Source organism: Hetaerina americana, unplaced genomic scaffold (assembly GCF_022747635.1).
Source record: "Hetaerina americana unplaced genomic scaffold, ioHetAmer1.1.p SCAF_22, whole genome shotgun sequence".
Classification (NCBI taxonomy): Eukaryota; Metazoa; Arthropoda; class Insecta; order Odonata; family Calopterygidae; genus Hetaerina; species Hetaerina americana.
Genome location: NW_027286786.1, coordinates 4109387 through 4124312, shown reverse-complemented (window position 1 = coordinate 4124312; position 14926 = coordinate 4109387). Strand labels below are relative to the sequence as shown.

General features: G+C 47.0%; 1 protein-coding gene across 15 annotated transcripts in view; it reads left to right on the top strand.

Annotated features, from left to right (window-relative positions):
* The window catches only part of CaMKII (Calcium/calmodulin-dependent protein kinase II), a 329599-nt gene that overhangs the window by 183400 nt on the left and 131273 nt on the right, over positions 1 to 14926 (top strand). For all 15 annotated transcript variants that reach the window (XM_071586329.1, XM_071586337.1, XM_071586333.1 and 12 more), the window contains exon 2: positions 1218 to 1312. In XM_071586329.1, the coding sequence (XP_071442430.1) occupies positions 1218 to 1312 (95 nt within the window). The remainder of the gene's footprint in view (positions 1 to 1217; positions 1313 to 14926) is intronic.

The following is a 14926-nucleotide window of genomic DNA, read 5'->3' as shown; positions in this document are numbered from 1 at the left end:
TCCGCTCCCTCCAACCCCTTCATCCCCCCACCCACCCCCTTCGTCCCCTCACCCACCCCCGTCGTTCCCTCACCCACCCCCGTCGGCACCTCACCCCCACCCCCTTCGTCCTCCCAATCCTTTCGTCCCCCCACTCCCTTCATACCCTCACCCTCTTCATCCCCCCCACCCTCTTCATCCCCCTACCCTCTTCATCCCCCCAACCCCTTCAACCCCCACCCCATTACCCCCTGGACGAAATTGCCGATCTACCCGATATTGACGTGCGGGCAAACTCCGCAAACCCCGTTATGTTGGATGACCTTTTCCTTCCGCAAGTCAAACGAACGAAGTCCGTGAGTATGTCTACGTATTTCATCCTAAGACGCGGTGTGATTTGGGAATTTATGAAGCTAACTACCTGGCGATGCAAACAGGGAGACTAGGCTTGAGGCTTTCGGCGTCACTTGGGTGGAACTTCTCCTTGGTTTCTCTTTCAGAAACCCTTCGTTTTCTTCAGGGGAACTTATTGCGAGCACTGGTTGCCAAAGCAATCGCCTTGGCCGTTAAGTGAGAGAGTCGATTCGGCGGGGGCCCTGGTGTCTTCGAATGCTTGTCAAGGAAGCGTTGAGGGCGAATATCCTTGGATCGCCAATACCCCTCAGTTGTGAACCGGTACGACGCCCCCCGCTGGTCGAGAATGCTGCCTGGTAGCTCGGGGCGTAGGGGGGCTCCGCTCGGCCCTGGGTCGGCCGACCGCTCACCCGAGAGCCAGAGATTCCTCCCCGGAAGGGGGGGGGATGGGGCACCCTCCTTCCGCCGGTGACAGGGGTCGCTCCTCCTCCTACTCTGGGTCATTTGGACATCCAAGGCTGAGCCGTTGCACACTCGGATGGTCGATTTGATTTTTAATCTCTCCGCCATATTTGATGCGGCCAATCGAGCTGATCAAACCATTGCCATGCGTGGACAATTTTCCATATTTTAAGTTGAATTCATGGACCGCCCAAAGGCGTTCCTTTCTCGAGAGTCCTTCTTTAAGGCGCCCTGGAGGGTGCTACCGTTTTATTATTCCCCGCAGTGTCTTTTAAAATTACATAAAGAATTATTTGTCCGGCTAATATGTTTTTTATTGGAGTTTCTGATGTGTGTATTCCATTGCTCCTCTGTCACTTGAATTACCACCGAGTTTTCCTCCTGGATTATCAGATTTTGACGAACTGAATTTTCTCTTGCAGGGGTGCTTTCTCGGTCGTGCGAAGATGCGTCCAGAAGTCCTCCGGCCTCGAGTACGCCGCCAAAATCATCAACACCAAGAAGCTCTCGGCGAGAGGTGAGTGCGCCCAACCGAGCCGAGGCTCCCCTCCCGCTAGATGTGCGCCACTTGGCCTCAGCGCAGTGATTTGTCTTTATGATCAATCGTTGAATGTGCTTTGGTCTTGAAATAGAAATTGAGAAAAATGTAATTGCTATCACAAGTGTTATTTCACGCTGTTTACATTGAAACAGTTTGCCACGAAAAGTAATTTCTTCAGTAAGATGCACACTAGTGAACGATCTACCTGTAAAGATTACATGTATATAATACGAGGGTGGTCTGAAAGGTTTTCGACCTAACAAAGATACAAGACATTTTTTCTGAAATTTTTGAGGTCGGAATCTTTTCAGACTACCCGTTAATAAATGTAGCGTCCGTTTCAAAAAGACAAGGCAGGGACGGCGGGTTAGAAAATGGAATGTAGAAGCATTCAATGGTTTGAAAAGGAAGTAGTACCAATAGGCCGTAGAGGAAATCATGGATGTTGGTAAAGAGCTAAGTACTTCCGAAGAAAAATGGGAAAATATCAAGAAAGGGTCATCGAAAGCCGCAAAAGACACCATTGGAACCGTTAACGCTAAAAGGACTAGGAAACCATGGATCACGGATGAGATGATTATAAAGATGGATGAGCGGAAAAAATGGAAGAATGTAAATACAGAATTAGGCAAAATGAGGTACAAAGAATTACACAATAAATTGAGGCGGGTAACAAATAAAGCAAAAGACGCAAGATGGAAGATGCAGTGCGAGGATATGGAAAGTTTGCAGAGTAAGGGTGAAATCGGTGAGCTGTACAGCAAAGTTAAATTGTTATCGGGAAGTAAGAAAGGAAGATCTATGCTAACAGTTAGAGATAAGGCGGGTAAGGTAATAGTTGACGCTGGAAAGATACAAGAGAGATGGAAGGAGTATATAGAAGAACTGTATAGTAAAGAACTTAGACCAACAAAGTTAGACATTGAAAAAGAATATGACGTAGAGGAAGATAGCTTAGGTCCAGGCATACTAGACAATGAGATAGAAAGGGCATTAAGGGAGATGAAACTAAATAAGGCCGTGGGGGTGGATAACATTCCCGCGGAACTATTGAAATGTTTAGGAAAATTTGGGAGGAAGAGGCTATATGGGCTGATCCGTAGTATTTATGAGGAAGGAAAATGGCCGGAAGACTTTGTGACATCAGTGCTAATTCCTATTCTGAACTAGGCAAAGGCTACATCATGTAAGGACTGCAGGACAATAAGTTTGATATTCCACGCAGCTAAAGTTATTCTCAGGATCATTAACAAAAGGATATAGAGTAGGGCAAATGATTACTTAGGGGATGCCCAGTTTGGGGTTTAGTAAGGGGAGAGGTGCGCGTGATGTCATTGCAGTAATGAGATCACTAATCGAGAGGAATATAGAATACAATCACGACGTATTTACCTGTTTCGTAGATTTCCAAAAAGCGTTTATAGGAGTGAATAGGGAAAAACTAATGAGTATATTGCGGAAAATAGGAATAGATTGGAGGGAAAGGAGGTTAATCCGCAACCTGTACATGTCTCAGACTGCTCAGGTACGGGTGGGGACCGGGAAGTCCGGATGGGCAGTGTTAGGAAGAGGCGTATGGCAGGGTTGCCCATTATCACCGTTGCTTTTCAACCTGTATGCAGAGGAAATGATCAAAGAGGCATGGGAAGAACTGGAGGTAGGAATGAAAGTGGGCGGGGAATTCGTAAAATCAGTTAGGTTTGCTGATGACCAAGCTTTAGTTTGTCAGTCAGCCAAGGGGTTGCGAGCATTGCTGAGTGAATTGGAAATTCAGTGCGAAAGGTATGGGATGAAAATCAATATTAATGAAACAAAGGTTATCCGATTTTCTAGAAAGGAAAAGGCTAAGCTCAACATTAAAATAGGAGGGCAAAAACTGGAGCAGGTAGAACAGTTTACGTATCTCGGTAGTGTTTTTGACCAACACGGTCAAAGTAGTAGGGACGTAAGGAGAAGAATTACGTTAGGCGAAGAGACTCTCACAAGGAGGTGGGAGTTGATGACAGGGATTGAGTAAGGATGTTAAGAAAAGACTCGTCAAAACTTTTATATGGAGCGTAGCTATGTACGGTGCGGAAACATGGTCATTGGAGCAGGAGGATAGACATAGATTGGAGGCTTTTGAAATGTGGGTGTGGAGAAGAATGGAGAAGGTGAAATGGACAGAGAAGAATACAAATGAGGAAGTACTTGGTATGGTGGGCGAAGAGGGGGGTTTGTTGGGAGAAATCCTATTGGGGTCACAAATTGTTGAATTAGTAATTTTGTCCATCCAAAAACCTACTTTAACCGGTAGATTACCTAATAGTATATATATATATATATAGATCGAAGGAGGCATGGCGGAAGAGGTAGTTCGGGCACGCAAGCCTTCACGCCACTTCAAGGTTGTACTCAATGGTGAGGGGATAACGCGTTTCATGCCGAGAAAATAAATAATGAGGTGCAGGTTGTATATAATCGAAGAAAACTACGCTCGTACGTTGTTAAAGTTGAATGAATCTTTATTTTTTTATTGTACCGCGGGATGTAGCAATCGGGAATCCAAGGTCGACTCGTAGCAGAGAATTTTTTCCTTTTTCGTTGACTTGATTTTGTACCTTTACAATTGGAGAAATTACGTTAGTTTGCCCATGGAAGCAACATGGTTTATTAATTTGGCGCAATTCAGAGAGGTGCCCCGCCGTTGATGAGAGCGTTGGTTCCGACGCCGCGTGGCGGGCTTTGGGGGTGCCGCCCCCCTGTTGCACTCCGATAAGTTTTCGCCCGCCCACCCATATACTTCCCTTACTCCCCACCCAACACCCCCCCCCACTGTGCCCAGAAGCGCCAACAACGCCATTCCAAGTGGAAGGGGGAAATTACCGCCGCCGCAGCACCGCGCCCCGAATCCGGCGAACGGCGCGCGTCCCGCAGCCCGGGGGTGCGTTCAAGTTGGCGATGCACAAGTGCACAGGGAAGCCACCGTAACTTTTAAAGATGACCCGCCGACGAACGAAAAGAAGTGGCAGTAAATGCCTGTGACGGGAGCGGTGAGGTTGGCAGGAGTGTTTGGCCAAATGTAATCTTTAGTTCGCACCGCACTGTTACTAATCACCCGTTTGCTGTCTCTCTCTCTCTCTCTATATATATATATATATATATATATATATATATATATATACATATATATATATATATATATACATATATATATATATGTATACATATATATATATATATATATATATATATATATATGTATATATATATGTATGTATATATATATGTATGTATATATATATGTATGTATATATATATGTATGTATATATATATGTATGTATATATATATGTATGTATATATATGTATGTATATATATATCAGTATATATATATATGTATATATATATGTATGTATATATATATCAGTATATATATATATGTATATATATATATGTATGTATATATATAATATGTATATATATATACATATATTTATACATATATATAAATATATGTATATGTATATATATATGTGTGTATGTGTAAGAGTGAGGAAGGAGGAGTTAACCTTCACTCGATGCAAGTATAATAAAGGTTCTTTCATCTTGTTGAATCGATGTTAAGGCGTGGTTGATTGTTTCGAGACATGGAACCCAAAAGAAGAAGGCTCCGTTGCCATTGCAGTGGATGGCTTCGGCATGGGGCGAGGCTGTGCCCAATTAGACTTCCGATGGACCACTCGTCCATAGGAGGGGCATTTTGCAGAGCAGTCCGAGTCGCCGAGTCACTCTGCCGGAGACGATGGACAAGTAGCTCATTGGAAGTCGGCTCCGAATAACCTCACCCGGTGTCGAGCTCTGTAACAATGCATGAACATAATACAAGTAATGTGATGTGCGACTTGCGAAACATTATTTCTACGCTCGTGTTTGAAAATGTGACTGAGGATTGTCTGAAAACATTAAACATCCAAATTCGCAGCGAAACTAATGCAGTTTAACTTGCTCTAGGCAAAGGTATCGTGCAGTTGGGGCTTTGCCCACGACGTTGGAAACTATGCACCAAGATTACTGTGAATTCAATGAAAGAGAAGGGAAGGATTGAACGCGTGGAACGGTGAAGAGGACATTAAAATTCAGGAAGTTCTCTCGGGTTTCCCACCGGGTCAGCGTGGTGTGCACCGACGTTTCGACGGCTAACTCTGCCATCGTCTTCAGGGTGAAGTGCAGAGCAATGAATTCGCCAAGTATTTATACCCTGTCGTAGGGTCAGGTGTCATCCGATTGGTCCGATGTGTTCCCAAGTGCCGAGCCGCCCCGGTGACGTCTCGTACTTTCAATTTTTCTCAGCACAGGTCTCCACGTGCTGCTGATCTGGAAGCCAGTGTCCCTGTTGAAGGTATTCTGTCCTTCCAGTCGGATTTCCACGGCTTCCTTCGCCACTCGGTCCCAGTAGCCGTTCGTGTGACAAAGTCTTTTGGTGCTCCCCCAGTCAATCCGATGACCATGCGTGATGCTGTGTTCGGCGACTGCAGACTTCTCAGGGTAATGGAGTCTGATGTATGAATGGAGTCAACGGAGCATGAGCGATGCATCAGACTCCATTACCCTGAGAAGTCTGCAGTCGCCGAACACAGCATCACGCATGGTCATCGGATTGACTGGGGGAGCACCAAAAGACTTTGTCACACGAACGGCTACTGGGACCGAGTGGCGAAGGAAGCCGTGGAAATCCGACTGGAAGGACAGAATACCTTCAACAGGGACACTGGCTTCCAGATCAGCAGCACGTGGAGACCTGTGCTGAGAAAAATTGAAAGTACGAGACGTCACCGGGGCGGCTCGGCACTTGGGAACACATCGGACCAATCGGATGACACCTGACCCTACGACAGGGTATAAATACTTGGCGAATTCATTGCTCTGCACTTCACCCTGAAGACGATGGCAGAGTTAGCCGTCGAAACGTCGGTGCACACCACGCTGACCCGGTGGGAAACCCGAGAGAACTTCCTGAATACAATACGCCGGGAAAAACTGAGATCCTTCAAGGACATTAAAAGCACACAAATTAGAGCTGGGGTTGCGAATGTTTGCTTCGCGGATTTCCTGACGAAGCTCGGTGGAGTGGAGTGGACTGCGAGAAACAAAAGAGTGCGCTGAAGAAAGAGGAGGCACTCATTTAAAGTGGATCGTGTTGTTTGGGCAACGGCTCAATCGAGGTGAGGCCGTGTATTTGAGTCGCATCTCAAAGAACAGAAGTTAGGTCTTGGTCCAACTCAGTCTGGAGTTTTCTTCGCATAATTGGGACAGCGTGTCATCTCTTTGCGCGACTGCAGCGCATCCTCTTCTTGTGGAATACCAGAGCGGAGTCCCTCCTCCCGCCTCCCCCCCCCCGTCGCCGCCGCCCCCTCTACACTCCTCCTTGCGAAACTCGCTCTTGCCTCCTCGGAAAGAAATACAACTGACTACGAGAGTGTATGCAAAGTAATTCATTAGGGATATTTACAATTAATTGCCGGCTCCCATTTTTCGTGCAATGTATTGACACGTGTTTGAGTGGGCACGTTGTTGCTCATTGGCATCGTACTCTTACCTAGTTCGGACTCGGTGTGAGCGGCAGGGGAGTGAGGACGGGAGCGCCCCGGGACAAGAGAGGGACAGCCCGGGCCACTCTCGAAACGGAGGAGATTACTGTTGACGCGCATTGCTTCCTTGGCAGATGGGAGACCACAGAGGAGCGATGCGCGACGGTGCTCGCTCCTCCCTCGCACGGTCATCGATCTCAACAGAATCACCAAACGCCATCACCCACGCATTTTTGGTTTAAAAGTCTAATTGAAAGCTTTTTCCCACTCACTCTCCTCACTACGCGACGTGGACAGGCATGTGTGAGGATGTATGTGTGCGTGTGGCTATGTTTGCATGAATATATATTTTTCTTTATGTTTGAGTGCAAATAAACGCGTCCAAGGCTTGGTCTAGCACCCACAGCCTCAGCGGCGGCTTGCGGGCCATCATGTAGGTGAATATACATACTACGCGTGCGTACATCTTCGCTCGGAACATCGCGTCCTTGGGTCAGTCGCTTAATTGGGTCAAAGCGCACTCCTTCCGAAGAAGTCCGCGATGCGTGGAGGGACGGGAGGGTGAATCGGGGGGTCGCGTGCCCTCCGACGCTTGCAACCCCCTACCTTAACCAGCCCCCCCACAACGGGGGGGGGCTGTGAAAGGGAGGGGGTTGCAAGCACCCCGAAGCACCGCGACGCCGAGGGAGGAGGCGGGGTGGTCTTTCCCCCCCGGTGGGGTCGGGTGGGGGCGGCCCTTTTCAAACTTTCACGACTGCGCCCGCCTCAAGGGCGCAATCGTGAATAAGTGATGCGGCGGGAGAGAGAGGGGGGGCCACGCACCCAGCCCCCTGGCCTCATGCGCCACACGAGGGAGGGCGTGGGGTGGAGGAGAGAACGGCGGAGGAAAAGAGGCGAATTATTGGACGCGGGCGGTCGGGGAGGGCAGGGCGAGTGGGACCCAGGCGATGCCGCGCTGCCAAATATAGAGGCAGCGGGCGGTTGGGGAGAGACACCACGCTCGCCTCGACGGGTGTCGGCCATCGTGCCGGAGCCGCGATGGCCGACTGCTTCCTTCCTTCGCTCTCGTTCGAGCCTCGGAGCGGGGCCCCAGACGCCGGGCCCTTCTTCAACGGCTCGTTGGGCGTTCACTTCAATGATGCCCTCGACGGCTAATCTTGGGTTCCGCGGTCGAATCCCGGTCGGGGCGAGTACTTCTCTGAAATGTGGGCTTTCTCGTATCCGTGCGCGTGCACCAGGGGGTGACTCCACTGGAGCTACGGCCGCGACTGCTTCCCCGGGGGTTTTCTTAGAGTTAGGAGCACAAAAAATGGTTCAAGAACTGGAATGCATAAAAAATGCTACCTGGGAGTCTTTCAATTACGTGCCATTGGAGTGGAATGATGGACGCAATTATGCAGTGCAGTGCATGAGTGACATACTACACACTCACCCTCTTGCCAATTTGGATGTCGGGCATTTGGTTTCTTTTCTCATTGTGGATCTCCATTCGTTTGATTTCTGGAAACATTTTAACTGTAGAGGGGGGCTGCAAGTCATCAACCTGTATGGAAACATGTTTCCCATCCGTGCGAAAGGCAGCCTCCCACACGGATTGCTCCCGTGCGATATGGGGCGGAGGGAGGAGAGCAAGGCGCCCTCGACGCCCCGGGCGCCCAATCACTAGACCGTCTCGGCTTTCTCACGTGCGTGCATATGTATCCAATGGTGCGGCGGAGGGGCCCGCGCTGGAGCCCCTCCGCGTAATACCACGAGAGAGATTGAAACCAGGACTGGTGCGCACCGCTATAAATCCCGAGAAATAAGATTAATGTTTGCGTCTCTACACTTGATCGTGTTATCGCCTGCTCGAGCAATAGCTGCCTCCTGTAGACGCATCGATCCGCTTCGATTCGACTGATTTGTCCGGCGCTGCTCCACGCCTAGCGGGCTGCCACGCAATTTCAAGTGCCACGTGTACTCAGTAACAGGACGTAAATGCCTCATCAATAGTGCACCAGCATATATTTATGGCCGATCCTTCATTTCAAATTTTATTTGAATCCGCTTTTCAATGGATATAGAATTCTCGGAGAAAAAAGCCTCTCCATGTGATCCTCTTCTGGCTATGCGTGCCACGAAACGCACTGTTCTTTTCCTGTATGATGTTGTATGAATTCTAACCACTCTCCTTTCCTCTTGTGTATTGTCTATTTCTCCTTTGGTGGGTGAAACAGCCCCCTGACGCCATCTCTTGGCTAAAGAATCGGGGCGCTTGGCGACATATAAGACCCACGGATATCAGGGTAAATTACATATCCTCGATCGCTCAAGTGGTTAAGAGCATCCGCCCGGCAAGTGGAAAGATCCGGTGTTCGAGTCCCGGTTGAGGAGATATTTTTACTCTTGTGATCCGTTCGATTCCGCCTTCCCCACCTCTATTGTGTTCGTCCTTTATACGTGTTCCTATCCCTTTTCCTTATATATGTTTCTGTATGTATGAGTATTTATTCGCCGTTTGGCGGGATTTCGTGTTTGAATGTGTGTATATATATATATATATATATACATACATATATACATACATATATATATATACATATATACATATATATATACATATATATATATATACATATACATATATATATGTATATAAAAAACCATAAAGACAGTAATAAACCCGAAGGTCGGTTTAGTAGGTGATGGTAAAGTTCACCCAGTACTAAGCCCGACGGCGTGTGAAATTCACGCATCAGGGAAGGGGGGCCAATTCCTTTCCCTGTGCCGGTTATGGTTTCCCAGGAAGGCCTGGTACCCGAAAAATCACAAAGCTTGGGCGGAGCTGCAGGTCCACAGAGTGCTTTCCTGGGAATCGAACCCGGGCCCCTCCGGTCAGCAGTTCAACGCTCTACCCACTAAACTACCGCGACTCACATATACGAGGGTCATCCGGAAAGTAGTACCCGTTCGTGAAATAAAGACACAAAAGTAAATATTAACAAACATAAAAGATTTTATTTGAAAGAGGATACTTTAAACTACTTCTCAACATAATCTCCAAGCAAATTAAGGCATTTGTCATAACGTGTGACAAGTTTCTGTATTCCTGCTGCATAGTCCTTCGCCGCCAGCTCATTGAGATACGCGAGGGACCCATCTTGCACAAATTTTTGCATAATGCAGATGGTGTTTAACAATTTCATGAACAATTGTTCGAGAAACATTGGGAAAATGCTCACAGATGTCATCAATTGTGACGCGCCGATCGTTCCTCACGAATTCGTCAACTGAGCTCACCAGTTGGTCTGTAATGACAGACGGTCTCCCCGAACGCTCATCGTCGTGTGTGTTCCCCCTCCCCATGTTGAAGTTGCGACACCACCGCCCAACAGACGACTCGTCCATTACATTGTCTCCATACACCTCCTTTAATTGGCGATGAATATCACATGGGCGAACGTTTCTTGCATTGAGGAATTTAATCACTGCCCTCACTTCACAACTGGCGGCGTTCTCAATTTTTTTAAACATTGTAAACAATCACAGAAACAACACAGGCAATGCTAGCGTCACGCAACTTGGCTCAGAGAAGGCAGACAAGCCACTGAAGCTATCTGACCTCGTCCAGCGGCTACTCGCGTCGGTAGCACTTCATGCGGCACGAACGGGTACTACTTTCCGGATGACCCTCGTATGTATGTATATATATATATATATTCATACAGGTATATATATGATATGGAAAGTCTGCAGAGGAAGGGTGAAATTGGTTCGCTGTATAGCAAAGTTAAATCTTTATCGGGAAGTAAGAAAGGTAGATCTATACTAAAAGTTAGCGATAAAGCGGGTAAGGCAATAGTTGACACAGGAAAGATCCAAGAGAGATAGAAGGAGTATATAGAAGAACTGTATAGTAAAGAACTCAGACCAACAAAGTTAGACATACAAAAAGAACATGACGTAGAGGAAGATAGCTTAGGTCCAGGCATACTCGACGATGAGAAAGAACGGGCATTAAGGGAGATGAAACTAAATAAGGCCGTGGGGGTGGATAACATTCCCGCGGAACTATTGAAATGTTTGGGAAAATGTTGGAGGAAGAGGCTATATGGGCTCATTCGTAGCATTTATGAGGAAGGAATCTGGCCGGTAGACTTCGTGAGATCAGTTTTAGTTCCTATTCCGAAAAAGGTAAAGGCTACATCCTGTGAGGACTACAGGACAATAAGTTTGATATCCCACGCAGCTAAAGTTGTCCTCGGGATCATAAACAAAAGGATAGAGAGTAGGGCAAATGTTTACTTTGGGGATGATCAGTTTGGGTTTAGTAAGGGGAGAGGTACGCGTGATGCCATTGCAGTAATGAGATTATTAATCGAGAGGAATATAGAACACAACCAGGAGGTATTTGCCTGTTTCTAAGATTTCGAACAAGCGTTTGATAGAGTGAACTGGGAAAAACTAATGAGTATATTGCAGAAAATAGGAATAGATTGGAAGGAAAGGAGGCTAATCCGCAACCTGTACATGTCTCAGACTGCTCAGGTGCGGGTGGGAAACGGGGAGTCAGGATGGGCAGTGTTAGGAAGGGGGTAAGGCAGGGTTGCCCATTATCACCGTTGCTGTTCAACCTGTATGCAGAGGAAATGATTAAAGAGGCATGGGAGGAACTGGAGGTAGGAATGAAGATGGGCGGGGAATTCGTAAAATCAGTTAGGTTTGCTGATGACCAAGCTTTAGTTTGTCAGTCAGCCAAGGGGTTGCAGGCATTGCTGAGCGAATTGGAAATTCAATGCGACAGGTATGGGATGAGAATCAATATTAATAAAATAAAGGTTATGCGATTTTCTAGAAAGAAAAATGCCAAGCTAAACATTAAAATAGGAGGGCAAAAACCAGAGCAGGTAGAACAGTTTACGTATCTCGGAAGTGTTTTGGACCAACACGGTCAAAGTAGTAGGGACGTCAGGCGAAGAATTGCGCTAGGCAAAGAGGCTTTCGCTAGGAGGAGGGAGTTGATGACAGGGACGTTGAGTATGGATATTAAGAAAAAACTCGTAAAAACTTAGATATGGATTGTCGCCATGTACGGCGCGGAAACGTGGTCATTGAAGCAGGAGAATAGACGTAAACTGGAGGCTTTTGAAATGTGGGTGTAGAGAAGAATGGAGAAGGTGAAATGGACAGAGAAGAAAACAAATGAGGAAGTAATTGGTATGGTGGGCGAAGAGAGGGGTTTGTTGGGAGTAATCATATGGAGGCAGGAAAAGTGGCTGAAGGGGGTATTGACCGGCAGTGAGATGTTGAAGACTGTAATTGAGGGGAGAATGATAGGCAAACGAGGAAAGGGAAGGAGCAGGATAGGGATGTTGGACGGGATGAAGGGAGGAAGAAAGTACGCAGAGATGAAGAGGGACCTGATATAGAGTGGGATGTTGTGTTTTGCTGGCGGTCACAAATATTTGAATTAGTAATTATGTCCATCCAAAAACCTACCTTAACCGGTAGATTACCTACTAATAATAATAATAATAATATATATATATATATATATATATATATATATATTTGGTAATCCCAGCCTCTCTCTTCGAACTCTCCCACCAGTAACCCAGCTCTTAACCGATTCCGTCCAGCCTCAGAAAAGGAACCCAAACCACTCTCATCAAACCACCCAATTGAAATCTATGTCAATCTCTATCTGACAAAGATTTCCGTTAAAAAAATTAATAGATTCCCTTAAACCACCATATAACCTTTCCCTCTCTGAGAGACAAGCTCTCAGACGTTTAGCGTAATCACAACGGCGGACGAAGGGTGATCCGTTGTCGTGCTAAACAAAGAAGACTACAACGCTGAGGCTATTCGCCAATTAAACAACCTTTCTTGATATGCCCCCCTGCCCCAAGATCCAAACCCTTCATATCAAAAGGATATTCTCTCTTTTCTATCCAATTTTGGTCCCAAAGAAGGTCTCTCCCCCAAAGATGTGTCCATTCTTTCTCCACCTAATCCTAAGACACCCATTTCTATTTGCTACCCAAAATCCACAAAACCAATAACCCCGGACGCCCTATTGTCTCCTGCATCAACTCACCCACTGAGCGAATCTCCGCATTAATAGACCACCACCTTCAACCAATAGCCACTTCACTCCCTTCTTACATCAAAGATTCACACCACTTTCTGGAGCGTCTACACTTAATCCCAATTCCGCACAACACGACCATTCTCATGGCCACGATAGACGTTACATCTCTGTACACCTCCATTCTCCACAAAGAAAGCTTTTAAGCCCTGCAATATTACCTCTCCCTATGACCCACACCACACACCCCATCCAAAGATTTCCTCATCGAACTCAGCCAAATCGTCCTCACCAAAAATTCTTTTCAATTCAACGAAAAAATATATCTACAAATAAAAGGCACTGCAATGGGCACGCGTATGGCTCCTACATACGCCAATCTTTTTATGGGTAAACTACAACATGACTCTCTGCAACAACAAACCCTCAAACCACTCTTCTGGGCCCGCTATATCGATGATATTTTCCTCTTTTGGTCCCACGGGCTCCAAAATTTATCCTCTTAAATTTCCTCTCTCAACTCCTCCTCCTCGGAATCTTTCACTTCTTCTATCTCCGACTCGAATATCACTTTCCTAGATATCGACATTCACCTCCAAAACATTACGGTTAACACCTCAGTCCATTTTAAACCAACCAATAAGACGCAGTATCTGCATTCCGACAGCTGCCATCCACCTCATACAAAGCGCTCCATCCCATTTTCACTCTCAGTCCGTGGCTTCCGTCTCTGCAACAACACCCCCTCCCGACAGAAATACTTGGACCAGCTACATGACTATCTCAGAAAATGTGGGTACCCTGAAAAACTACTGAACAGTAAAATCCTCAAACCGCAACCCAATACACTCCCCTCCCCAAATCAAGCCGCCCGAAATGCCCTAATCTTATCACCACTTTCTTCCCCGGAACACACAAAATTAAACATCTAATACGTGACCTCTTCCCAAATATCAATAACCCTCAACCACATCACTTTCAATCTTACCGCGACTAATGATGTCGCGGCCGCCAACCACGCGACAGGATTGCGTGAAGCGTAGAGGAGCTAGATTTGTAAAACGCTGTTATGCGTAGAACTGAGTCGCGTTTCAAATTTATGGCAGAAGTTAGGCTGGGTATCACTCACGGAGCGAAGGTTAAATTAAAAATTAAATCTCTTGTACTAATTGGAGTCTCTTTAGTGATGATGTTAAATATGTATTATTACCCCCTTAGTACTTCGGTAGAAGAGATCATGTTTGTAAAATCAGAGAGTGTAGAGCAAATAGATTAAAGAAGTCATTTTTTCCAAGAACAGTAAGGGATCAGAGTAAGATAACGTTTGTCCGACCCCGCCAGGAGGTGAAGTATTTTGGGTCACGGGTAGTCTGTTGTGTGATCACCCCCTGCCACACACCCGTGCGATGGCTTTCAAAGTACAATATGAAAATAAGATGAGAGTAGCCGTCCTCGCTCCCTTCCCTTCGCTCGCCCGATTACTCCGGCCGACCCAAGTTTCGTTCTTTCCTCTGGATACGATTATTTTAAGCGGTCGGCATTGTATGAGCGATGTTATTTGCGTTTCCTCCTCGGATTCTTTGGAAAGGGTTTCCATGAGAACGCGAAGCGGGCCTCCGCTGTCGCCGGGGTCCACGCGTCTGCGACCCCGAGGGTGTCGCCCGCCGTTCGTACTCCCCTCGCTGCCGTCGAGGCTCTTACTGAAATGAAATGCTATCTTTGGAGCATCTGTGGAGGGCGCAGTTGTAATGTCTCGGCGGAGGAGGGGAGAAGCATTGCTTGTCATACGAGATGCGACCACGCCCACCTCGGGCGGCACCGGCGGAAGCAAGGGGTAGGCTGTCCTGTCCCTCACGGCGGGGTGCCAACGGAGGGAGGGAGAGGCCCTGCCGTCCGAGGAATTGCTCATTCTCTTCAAAGAGCAGATGACACTTGGGACGAAAGCAGTAG